Raw genomic sequence first — 11,208 nt, 5'->3', positions numbered from 1 at the left:
TGTTCGTCTGTCTTCCAGACCGGCACCTGCACTTGGCCCTCCCCTCTGCCTCCCGGGGAACCCATCTAGGCGCAGCCCGCCAGGACCGCTGGCGTCAGACGGTCTCTCTGGCTTCCCCCAGCAACGGCCGCTCTCGGATTACACCCTCGGCCGGGGCTTGGCGGGCGCGCGGCGACCCGGCCCCTCGGCGGTCTCCCAAGTTAGCCGGCGCTAACAGCGCCACGGCACCACCTCCAACTTGGCGGAGCCGGGAGAACACTGAGCCAGGTCAGCTCCACAGCACTCCGCTGCGGGGGTGGGGGGGCACCTTCCCCACTACCTCCCCCCACCCCGCCCGCACTGGTCCGGGCCAGGCGCCCGCAGAGAGGGGAGGCGGCGGGGGAATCTTCCCGGGCCACCGCCTCTTGGGCGGCACGGGGTGCGTTGGGGTCCGGGGACGGCACGGTCGGGCCGGGGTCAGACGCGGGAGTCTGGAGTCCCCAGTCCTGAGGTCGGGAGGGGTGGTGCGACCCTCTGTCCCCGCCCTGGGGGCGGAGCCGAGGTCGGAGCCTGCGGAGCCTGAGACTAGGCGAAATCGGCCCGAGGCTCCCTGCCCGGCTCCAGCCTCCCCCTACCCCGCTCCAGACTCGGGGAGACCCGACCCCCCCTTCCCCTGTCCACCACCTGCAAGACCTAGCCTCCTGGGTCCCCGGCTCGGCCCACGGGCCCCGGAGCAGGTGCAGGTGCGGTTTCCCCATCTCTCTCCCACCCGGGCGCATCCCGCTGGGCGGCCATGGCGCGAGGAGACGCCCCGCAGGACAGGCGAGTTGGGGACCGGATGGGGTGCGTATGGGGATCCGGTGGCCGTGGGCAGCTCAGACCCGCTCCCTTCGGGCTCTCCAAAGCGCAAAGCAGACCAGCTGGAACTACAATTCCCGTCAGCCGCCTCCCTCGGGTGCCTGAGCCTGGGTGATGGGGGTTGTAGTCCGCTCTCTGGAGGAGCTGCCCTGGGAGGTGGGAGGGGCCGCCGAAGCGGGACGTCCTCCGGGTGACCTTCTCAATGATCCTCACAGCTACCACCTGGTCGGGATCAGCTTCTTCATCCTGGGGCTGGGCACCCTCCTTCCCTGGAACTTCTTCATCACAGCCATCCCGGTGAGACTCATGGCTGGAGTGACAGCCCCACGGTCACAACCACCGTCCGTCCCTCCAGCTGCCTTTCCCCACCACGCCGCCTTTGATTCCACATTACGTCCGTTTGTCGGCTGAGGCAGGATCCTCAGAGAGGGGAGGTGCCTCTCTCATGGCTAGGACGAACAAGCTTTGAGGGATGCCCAGATCCTAGAGGGGCAAGGCCACCAGGTCAGGGGATCCTGTGGAACCAGCAAGGAGCTACCCACCTACTTCCCCTGTTTGTCATTATTCCTTGCTAGTCACTCAAAAATTGGGTTATCCAAGCCTTTGGTTTTCTTTGAAATAGCATGAATTACATTCATTCATCCAACAAATAGTTAATGTACACCTAGAATTCCTGGCACTGGGGGTACAGAAGGAAACATAGCAGAGGAAGGTTTCATCCTCACGGAGCTTACATTCTTTCAAGGGAAGGCAGGAATGTGGGGCTGGTGTTCTCCTTGGGACTGGGTTATTCTTATATATTAAATGCAACAACTTTCCAGATGCCTCTTTAGTGCCTGGCTCTGTGCTGGGCCCTGGAGACCCAGAGATGAATCAGCCCATGGTCTTGAGAGCAAGATGGGTGCATAAGAAGTATAAATAATGTAACATGACACGTGCCATCCCAGGCTTGGAGCAGAGCCCTGTGGGTCCCCAGGGGAGGGAGCAATTCCTTCTGCTTAACGGAAGAGGTGATTTGTAACTTGGGTAAAGCATTTGTGTTGGGGGAGGGGAGTGGTAGGAGGGGAGAGGGCACTCCAGGCAGAGACAGCAGCCTTGCAAAGACACCGAGAGGCAGGAGAGTACCAGCTTATTCAGAGAAAGGGCCAGAGCTTGGGGTGACTGGAGCTTAGCAGGACGGAACAGGAAATGGGGCCCAAAAGGGAGACCAGGGTCTGGTTCTGAAGGGGCCCAAATGCTGTTCCAAAACCTTGGGGCTTTGCCTTGCAGGCAACAGGGAGCCATGGACGGGGAGCGGGGGAGTTAAGCAGAGTCGTGGCAGGATGTGTGTTCCAGAGAGAAAGCAGTTGGTCAGCCCCTGGGCCAGAGCCTGGCTTACAGTAGGAGCTCCATAAGTACTGGGGAACCTGGAAGCTGCTGCAGGAGTGGGGGTGGGGGCTGGAGCCAGGGCACAGGACAGGAGGGGTGATCCAGAGATGGAGCAAAGCCCAAGTTGGGGGTTCTTAGTGCTTGGGCTCGGTCCCAGACTTCAGCCGTTCAATTCAATGCACGTTCATCGAGCTCCAACTGTGTGCCAGGTGCTGGGGACGGTGCAAAGACAGAGAGTCAGTCCCGCAGAAGTTAACGGAGCAATCCCAAGCATGGGAGGAGGCAGAGGGAGAAGGCTGGGGGGTTCCTGAGGGTAGGTTGTAGGGTGACCCTGTACCCCACTCCCCTGGCATCCTGGCAGTACTTCCAGGGGCGTCTGGCAGGGGCCAACGGCACCACTGAGACCCTGGGCACCAACCACACGAGCCCTGCAGATACCTTCAACTTCAACAACTGGGTGACACTGCTGTCCCAGCTGCCTCTGCTGCTCTTCACACTCCTCAACTCCTTCCTGTACCAGTGGTGAGAAGCCCTGCCCCTTGGGCTCAATGCCAGGCCATCCCTCTGTTGTCCCTTCCCCGCCTTTGCTGAGGCAGCTCCATCTGGGCCCAGGGAAGACCTCCCATGCTTCCTCCCCTCCCCCCTGCATCTCTCCCCAGCCCCCACTGTCCAGCCCTGGGATGAGACTCTTGCCCCCTCCCCTCACCTGGCCTGGGCCCAGCGATGCCCACGCTGCCCTCCTCCGTTCTGAGCAGCATCTCTGAGACTGTGCGGATTCTGGGCAGCCTGCTGGTCATCCTGCTGCTCTTTACCCTGACGGCGGTGTTGGTCAAGGTGGACATGAGCCCCGAGCCCTTCTTCTCCATCACCATGGCCTCTGTCTGGTTCATCAACTGTGAGCACCACTGTCCTTCCCCATCTCCCCACCCAGCCTCCCAGGGCTTCAGCCCAGCCTCTTCTTTTTACTGAAAGGGCCCAAGGTATCCAAGAAGGGAAGACAGCAGTAGCATCACCCATATCCCTGATGAGAAACTGAGGCCCAGTGGGGAAGAAAAGTCACTCATCCAAGGCCCCACAGTGACCTAAGAGCAGGTCTCCTGGCCCCTAGCCCCTCACACCTAGGGCTGCACCTCGGAGGAGGGATGAATGTGGGGTGTTACCTCGGAACATGCCTACCCAACCTAGTCCGGAGTCCCCTAGGCACCCTGCCAACACCTCCTCCAGGGAGTCCCCAAGGCCTGCCTAGTTGAGCAGCGGCCCCCAATCCTGTCCCTCCACAGCCTTCTGTGCGGTTCTGCAGGGCAGCCTCTTCGGGCAACTGGGCACCATGCCTTCCACGTACAGCACCCTCTTCCTCAGCGGGCAGGGCCTGGCTGGGATCTTCGCTGCTCTTGCCATGCTCATGTCCATGGCCAGTGAGTAGACTTGGGTGGCTGGAGGGCAGGGGTGGCCTCTGGGAATCTGGGGAGCAGAGAGAATGTGCCAAGAGCAGGATGCCTTGGGCTTTGGTGGAGATGGAGGTGATGGGGTGATGGGGGAGCTGGGGATTGGGTTTGGGGCTCTTGAGTTATACAATGAGAGAATGACTAGGTGAGGATTGGGTTAACTTGGGGCCAGGGGCAGGATCCCTGAGGCCAGCACTGGCATGTGGCAGTAGGCTGAGGTTGAGGGAAGGGGGCACAGGTTTGGGATTCAGATAGACTTGGGTTTGAATCCCGGTTCCACTGCTCCCTAGCTGGGGGCATTGGCTGGCCCTTACCTGTGTCAGGTTCCCCACCTGAATGATTATTATAGCTCCATCCTCAGATTGTAAGGAGCATGCAGTAATAATGAGCACATAGTAGGTGCTCAACAAAAATGACACATGGGGAAGAGCGAGAGGAGTGAAGGGCTGGGCTGGGGCCCCCGGCACAAGGGTCCTGAGTCTGTTAGTGGGAGGAGTGGAAGATGCCGGGAGGTGAATCTGAGACATGCATAATGCGAAGCAGGAAAAGAGTTGCTAGCCCTGCGGGAGCTGGTGGACCAGCCACCTCCCTTCTGCAGCTTAAGTTTCTGCACAGGTGGCGTGGATGCCCAGACCTCCGCCCTGGGGTACTTCATCACGCCCTGCGTGGGCATCCTCATGTCCATCGTGTGTTACCTGAGCCTGCCCCACCTGGTGAGCCTGGTATTGGGCTCAAGGCCCACTTCAGAGCATCACAGATACAGCTCTGAGTCTGAGGCCCTGAGAGAGGCCAAAGGAGGCAGAGGGGACCTGGGCCCAGCCCTGATCCCCAAAGGAGTCAGCCACTGGGGGACCCCAGCCTCTAAGTCAACAGGGTGGGGAGGGATCCAGGCACTTCAGCCAAGCCAGGCAGGGACAACGCTTTCCTTCTGCAGAAGTTTGCCCGCTACTACCTGGCCAAGAAACCATCAAAGGCACAAGGTCAAGAGCTGGAGACCAAAGCTGAGCTCCTCAAGCCTGGTGAGCCCGGGACCCTGCCAGGGAGGTGGAGGTCCCAGCAGAGGCTAGAGCCACCACCACAGGGAAGCATTTCCCCTCCGTCCCCAACTAGAACCCTCATCCCTAGTAGCCTCGTGTAATCAGAGGCAGAAGATCTTGAAGGGAAGTCAATGGGCTTAAAGTCATCCCTTTGCCCTCTGGGCCTCAGTTTCCTCCTCTATAAAATGGGGAGGCAGTAGAGCTTCAGGCATACAAGTTCTAGATCCTAGTGTGTCTGAGTTTGAATTCTAGCTTCATAACACCCAAGCTGTGTGACCTTAGTCAAGTCATGTAACCCCTCTGAGCCTCAGTTTCTTTATTTGTAAAGCAATGGCAGTGAAATAATCCATTTAAGGTGCTTAACTCTGCCAGGCACAAGTGTGGGCTTAATAAATAGTAGCTCGGCATCTTTCCATTGTTAATTCTTTGCCTGCACCCTGGGCTGGTGGAGGGTCACTTGTTTTAATTGCTTGGAATCTCCTTCCCTCGGGCCTGGTTGTCACAAGTGTGGGTCACAGGCATGACCCTGCCCTCCCCTCTTGCCCCAGATGAGAAGAACGGGATTCCCAACAGCCCCCAAAGGGCAGTGCTGACTCTGGACCTTGACCCTGAGAAGGAGACAGAGATGGAGCCAGAGGAACCCCAGAAGCCAGGGAAACCTTCAGTTTTCATTGTCTTCCAGAAGGTTTGGCTTGGATATAGCCCCCAACCACCACCCCTGGGGAAGAGAGGGCTGCTCTCTCCAGCCTTCCCCAGAGACTCTTAGAATGCGCTGAGGCCTGTACTCACCTGGTCCACCCAAGGTGACAGGGTCATGGTGGATCAGAGACATGCTGGGCCAGGCCCCAGTGCCCTGTTCCTGGGCCAGGGCTTGAGCAGGAGTGTTTGGCTGCGTGTTGGGCTCTGGGTCTGCCTGCCTGCTCACACCCTTGCCTCCGACCCCCAGATCTGGCTGACGGCGCTGTGCCTCGTGTTGGTCTTCACAGTCACCCTGTCCGTCTTCCCAGCCATCACAGCCATGGTGACCAGCTCCACCAGCCCTGGGAAGTGGAGTGAGTGCTGGGAAGCGGAAGAGGACAGGGCAGTGGGAATGAAGGGCAGAGAGGGAAGAGGGCAGCCAGGACCAGGATAAGCCCTCTCTCCCTCCCAGGTCAGTTCTTCAACCCCATCTGCTGCTTCCTTCTCTTCAACGTCATGGACTGTCTGGGACGGAGCCTGACTTCTTACTTCCTGTGGGTGAGCACACCTAGGCTGGGGTGATCTGACGGTTTGGGGAAGCAGTCGGGGATCAGAGGGTGTGAAAGAGCATAGAAAGGTGATGTCCCAACAGTCCCACTGGTCTGGGTCTGGTAATGGAACAGCTGGCTGGTTTAGCAGTGAGCACCTGGCCCCTGGAGATATGCAAGCCAGGGCTTAGATTGTGAACTCTTTGAAAGCAGAAGCCTTGTCCAATTGACCTGTGTCTCCAGCATCCAGCCTAGGGCCCAGGCCCTGGTGCTTAGAGGCGGTTATGTGGAGTTTCCTGCACCACGTGGGAGGTCAGACAAGATTCCTAGTATTTAGATTGCTTTTAGCCAAGATGCTGCTTCTTTACATGAAAACTTCCAAGGACATACAACAAACAAAGTAGATCAAAGAGCAGCTGCTCTGGGAATTCCCCAGCAGTCCAGTGGTTAGGACTCCGAGCTCTCACTGCCAAGGGCCCATGTTCAATCCCTGGTCGGGGAACTAAGATCCCACAAGCTGTGCATCCAAGCCAGGACAGGGCCTGGATCCCCAGCTTCCAAACCCATCTTCCCCAAAGGGGTCTTTGGAACCCAGGGGTGATCAGAGCCACCGACGTTGAAAACCGAAGATGCTTGTCTAGTTCTGCCGTGGAGAGAGCACGAACTGGAGCTCAGGAGAGGCAAAGTCTAGCCCCAGGCTGGTCCTTGATTGCTGGGTGGCCTTGGCCCAGCCGCTCGCTCTCCAGAGGCCCAAGTGCTCGGTCCTCACTGGCACACATGGAGTAGGTCAGGGGAAGTGATAGTTGAGTCTATCTGGGGTGTCCCCGGAGCAGAGACCCTGCTCCCAGGGACCACCCTCACCCCAACCTTCTGCCGCAGCCAGACAAAGACAGCCGGCTGCTGCCCCTGCTGGTCTGCCTGCGCGTCCTGTTTGTGCCACTCTTCATGCTGTGCCACGTGCCCAAGAGGTCCCGGTTGCCCATCCTCTTCCCACAGGACGCCTACTTCATCACTTTCATGCTGCTTTTTGCTGTTTCAAATGGTTACCTGGTGTCCCTCACCATGTGCCTGGCGCCCAGGTCTGGGGGAGGGGGAGGTGGGGGGGAGGGCCTGGGAGCAGGGAGGTGGGCTAGCTCTTTGAGGGGCCTCACTGGTGCCACCTGTCAGGTCAGGCTTTAACTGCTGAGCCGGTCCCAGGCCAGGAGCTGGGGAGAGGAGGACTTGGCTGGGGAGGTTCCTTCCCAGTAAAGTAGCCCAGGCACTGATTTTGGGGCCTCCTCTCTGGTCCTCAGTTTCGCCATCTGTGAAATAAATGGGTTGGACTGTCATTCCTTAGGGCCCAGCTACTCCCCCAAATTCTCAGTTGCAAGGGAGCTAAGGTTTTGATCACAAGCAGAGTTCCTGGGCTATTTACTCTAGGGAAAATGGAGTTGAGAATCCGGGGAGAGCAGAGGTGACCGGGAGGACCAGGTAGGGGACATTTTGCCAGGAAGGAAGGCAGTTGCATCTAGGCCCCAGGGGCGTGAGAGATGTCTATGTCCAGTGGCCCCATTTTACAGATCAGGAAACTGGAGTCCAGAGAGAAGGGCCTAATTATAGCGACCAGAGGTTGGGTCAGCCCAGACTAGAACTCAGGCGTCCTGTTGTTAGGAGGGCGGAGGGCACAGGGCTGGGTCCAGGTTGGGCCTGACATTTTCTAAGAGCTCCTACTCCTGTGTGTTCTAGGCAGGTGCTGCCACATGAGAGGGAGGTGGCCGGCACCCTCATGACCTTCTTCCTGGCTCTGGGGCTCTCCTGTGGAGCCTCGCTCTCCTTCCTCCTCAAGGCGCTGCTCTGAAGTGCTCCGTCCAGGTCTCTCCCAGCATCTTCTCTTCGGAGCTGAAACCCAGCACAGGGGGAATGGTGGGCCAGGCTCAAGCCTCTGCTGGGCTGGGGCCCCGCGGTCCGAGGGTCCCAGGAAGAGGCGGGTGCTGCTCTCTTTCCTGGGCTGGTGGCCACCTCGGGTGCTGCAAGGAAGAATTCACCACCTGCCATTCTAACCCTCCCCAGGAGTGGAGTTGACGCAGAGACAGACTATCTAGATGCACACAGACCTCACTGAAAGGATGATGATCAGGAAAAAGAGGGCCGAGGACAATGGCCCTTCCTCACCACCAGGAGTGCATTTGTTAATCGTGAGAAACTCACTGGCCAAGTGCTGGGGCTCAGAGGCCACAGGTGGGAACTTGCCAACTGTGTGGCTCGTGTGGCCGCAGCTTCAGATTCAGAGTGGGAGTGGGGGCCAGCCCTGGACAGGAGCTCCTCTTCTCTCCAGGCCTCAGTGACACCATGGTCAAGTCTCCTGGACTCCAGAACAGAGGATTCCAGGGAAGTTGAGGGGACAGGGAGAAGGAGTTCAGGATCTGAGGGTGCTCGAAGGACCCTCTGGGCCTCAAACAGGGTTTTCGTCGCCAGCATTTACTGTGTCCACTCCCCAGAGCCCAGCTGGGCCTGGGTCGCAGAACTGCAGTTAGCCTGCATGTGTGCGCCGCACTTTACAGTTTGCAAAGCTCTTCTGCACCCGCTGTCTCACTGAAGCCACACTGAGGCCCTTGGAGGGAGGCCAGCAGGGATTGTGCTCCCCTCTGTACAGGTGAGGAAACCGAGTCCCAGGGGGAAGTGACCAGTTCTTGGCAGAGCCAGGACCCAGCCCCCACCTCCCTGTAGGTGCTGTTCTTCCTGCCCACGGCCTGCTTCCCTTTTCCTTGAGGGGCTCAAGGCGAGAGCCCTAAGCACTTACTCCACCTTTTTGCTTGTTTTTTCTCTCTGACCCTGCTCCTGGGTCTAATAATAACCTTCTCCATTTGTACAATGAATTCACTTTCCAAAGTGCTTTCAGCTCTATTGGCTTTGATGAGCTGGGTGGGGTGGGGATGATTGTACCCACTTGACAGATGGGATGACCAAGGCCCTGAGAGTGGCAGGGATTTGTGGGCATCCCTGCGCTGGGCCCTCTTGACCACATCATGGCCCAGGGGTACTGGCCTGCAAGGAGCCCTGTGCTCCCGGGCAGAGTGCCTGGCCGCATGGATGACTATCGCTCTCTCCCCCACCGGTGTCCTCTGCTTCCCCATAGCGAAGGAGTTGTGACCCTCCTCCCAAGGCCATGGGAAATAGAATGTAACTTGTGATGGGGCTTGTGAGGACACTGCAGAATGTGTAATATGAAACTCTTAGAAGAGGGGGCCAGTGATCTCAACTGGGAAGTTGGGGCAAGCATCCCTGAGGAGGTGTCCCCTGAGCTGGGCCTTGAGGGATGAATATGAGCTTGCTGGGCTGAGGTAGGGGAGGGGCATCCCAGGAGAGGTACCAGAAAATGTGGAAGGCATGGACACGGAATATTCAGGGAACAGTGGGGACTTCTGGCGACAGGTCACGGGGGAGCGGAAACTCCTAGGGTGTGAGGAAAGGGACGGGAGAGGATGAGGCTGGGGCAGTGGGCTGGGGACAAACGCTGAAGGGCCTTAGGCCTGAGGCCTAACCAGGGGATTAGAGAGAGGAGAAGGCACACAGAAGAGAAGGCTGCTGCCTCTACAGAGGCTGTTTAACTTGGTGGTTAAGTGCATGTGCCCTGACCCACAGTCCTGGGTTCGAAGCCAGGCCCTTTCCCAGCAGTGGGAACTGGGATTCTGGAGACTGCAGTCCTGGAGAAAGCACTGGAGTACAGACTGACATTTACTAAATGGTAGTTGTAGTTCTGGGATTATTTTGTGCAGACCACTAGACCTAGCTGTACCCTTTGGCTGGGACTGGTGGGAGCAGGACCCCAGTACTTCCTAGGTCCCCTTCTCCTTCTCTACCTTCAGAGACTGTTGTCTGTTGTACCCAAAAGCTCCCTAGACCTGCCAGACCCAGCCACCCCAGGGAACCCAGTGGTACTGGTCCGCGTTCAGCCGGGTTGGGCTGAGCAGTGGACGATGGGCCCAGAAAGATATGCTTATGATGTCACAACATGGAATTCCTTCTTCCTGTCCTCCTTCCCCGTGTACCTAGCCCAACTTTCCCATCAGATCAGGATGCAGCTGGTTTTGATGTTAGAAAAATTCTTGGGCTGATGGGCTACACTTGGCTCATCCCTCTCCTGATGCCCAGCCCCCCTGGCCACCGCCACATCCCCAGCCTGACACAGCTCTGCCAACAGGCCCAGGTTCCCTCAGAAGCAGCCAGTGTCCATGAGCAAACAGTTGGAGAGGGCTCTGTGTGGAGGGCACTGAGACAGGCTTGGTGGAGGGACACAAACATTGCAAGGTCAGTCCTTATCCTCCAGTTGCTCACCTTTTTATGAGGAGGACACCTGCTGGTTTGTAAATTGATTCAGCTCTCCAATTAAAAGTCAAAGATTGTCAGAATGGATTTGAAAATGATTCAACTATATGCTTGCTATCTACCAGAAACTCACTTTAGAGCCAAAACCACAAATAGGTTGAAAGTTAAAGAATGGAAAAAGATATTCTATGTAAACAGTAACCAAGACAGTTGGGGTGGGTATACTAATATCAGAAAAAATAGGCTTTAATTAAAAAATCATTGAAGAGACAAAGAGGGATATTATATATTCGTAAAAGCGTAACTCCACCAAGAAGATATAATAATTATAAACATATACACACCTAACAACAAAGTCCTAAAAACTATGAAGCCAAAATTGACAAAATTGAAGGAGAAACAGACATCTCTACAATGATAGAGACTTCAGGATCCCACTTTCAATAAACGATAGAACAACTAGACAGAAGATCAACAAGGAAACAGGACTTGAACACACTCCAAACCAAACAGGCCAGACATACACACAACACTCTACCTAAAAACAGCAGAATATACCTTCTTCCCAAGTGCACACGGAACATTCTCCAGGGAAGATCATATATTAGCTCACAAAACAAAGTTGCAATAATTTTTTAAAAATATTTATTTAAAAAAATATATATTTATTTAGGGGCTTCCCTGGTGGCACAGTGGTTGAGAGTCCACCTGCCGATGCAGGGGACACAGGTTCGTGCCCCAGTCCGGGAAGATCCCACATGCCGCGGAGCAGCTGGGCCCATGAGCCATGGCCGCTGAGCCTGCGCGTCCGGAGCCTGTGCTCCGCAACGGGAGAGGCCACAACAGTGAGAGGCCCGCATACCGCAAAAAAAAAAAAAAAAAAAAAAAATTATTTAGGCTGCACCAGGTCTAAGTTGCGGCATGCAGGATCTTTAGTTGCGGCACGCAGACTCCTTAGTTGCGGCATGCATGCAGGACCTAGTTCTCTGA

The 11,208-nt window shown here is 56.8% G+C and overlaps 1 protein-coding gene across 3 annotated transcripts; it reads left to right on the top strand.

Annotated features, from left to right (window-relative positions):
- The first annotated feature begins 200 nt into the window (after positions 1 to 200).
- Positions 201 to 10,235, top strand: SLC29A2 (solute carrier family 29 member 2). 3 transcript variants are annotated; one of them, XM_082659606.1, is made up of 13 exons: positions 201 to 267; positions 717 to 801; positions 1,053 to 1,134; positions 2,567 to 2,727; positions 2,961 to 3,100; positions 3,486 to 3,620; positions 4,266 to 4,363; positions 4,585 to 4,669; positions 5,236 to 5,372; positions 5,634 to 5,739; positions 5,838 to 5,923; positions 6,793 to 6,992; positions 7,639 to 10,235. In XM_082659606.1, exons 2-13 carry the CDS (start codon positions 773 to 775, stop codon positions 7,748 to 7,750), a joined length of 1,371 nt encoding a protein of 456 aa, XP_082515732.1. In that variant the 5' UTR covers positions 201 to 267; positions 717 to 772; the 3' UTR covers positions 7,751 to 10,235. The 3 variants fall into 3 exon arrangements, with proteins under 3 accessions (XP_082515732.1, XP_082515733.1, XP_082515731.1); XM_082659607.1 differs by having other exon boundaries at positions 201 to 801; positions 6,797 to 6,992; XM_082659605.1 differs by having other exon boundaries at positions 201 to 801.
- The last annotated feature ends 973 nt before the right edge of the window (positions 10,236 to 11,208 follow it).

Source organism: Grampus griseus (genome assembly GCF_964374135.1).
Source record: "Grampus griseus genome assembly, chromosome: 8".
Lineage (NCBI taxonomy): Eukaryota > Metazoa > Chordata > Mammalia > Artiodactyla > Delphinidae > Grampus > Grampus griseus.
This window is presented reverse-complemented; position numbering and strand designations above follow the sequence as displayed.

Excerpts from the sequence above, each read along its gene's own strand:
- SLC29A2 (XM_082659606.1), top strand. The coding sequence starts at position 773 with ATGGCGCGAGGAGACGCCCCGCAGGACAG. Across the intron at positions 4,670-5,235 it reads AGCTGAGCTCCTCAAGCCTG|ATGAGAAGAACGGGATTCCC; the intron begins GTGAGCCCGGGA and ends CTCTTGCCCCAG. Across the intron at positions 5,373-5,633 it reads TTTTCATTGTCTTCCAGAAG|ATCTGGCTGACGGCGCTGTG; the intron begins GTTTGGCTTGGA and ends TCCGACCCCCAG.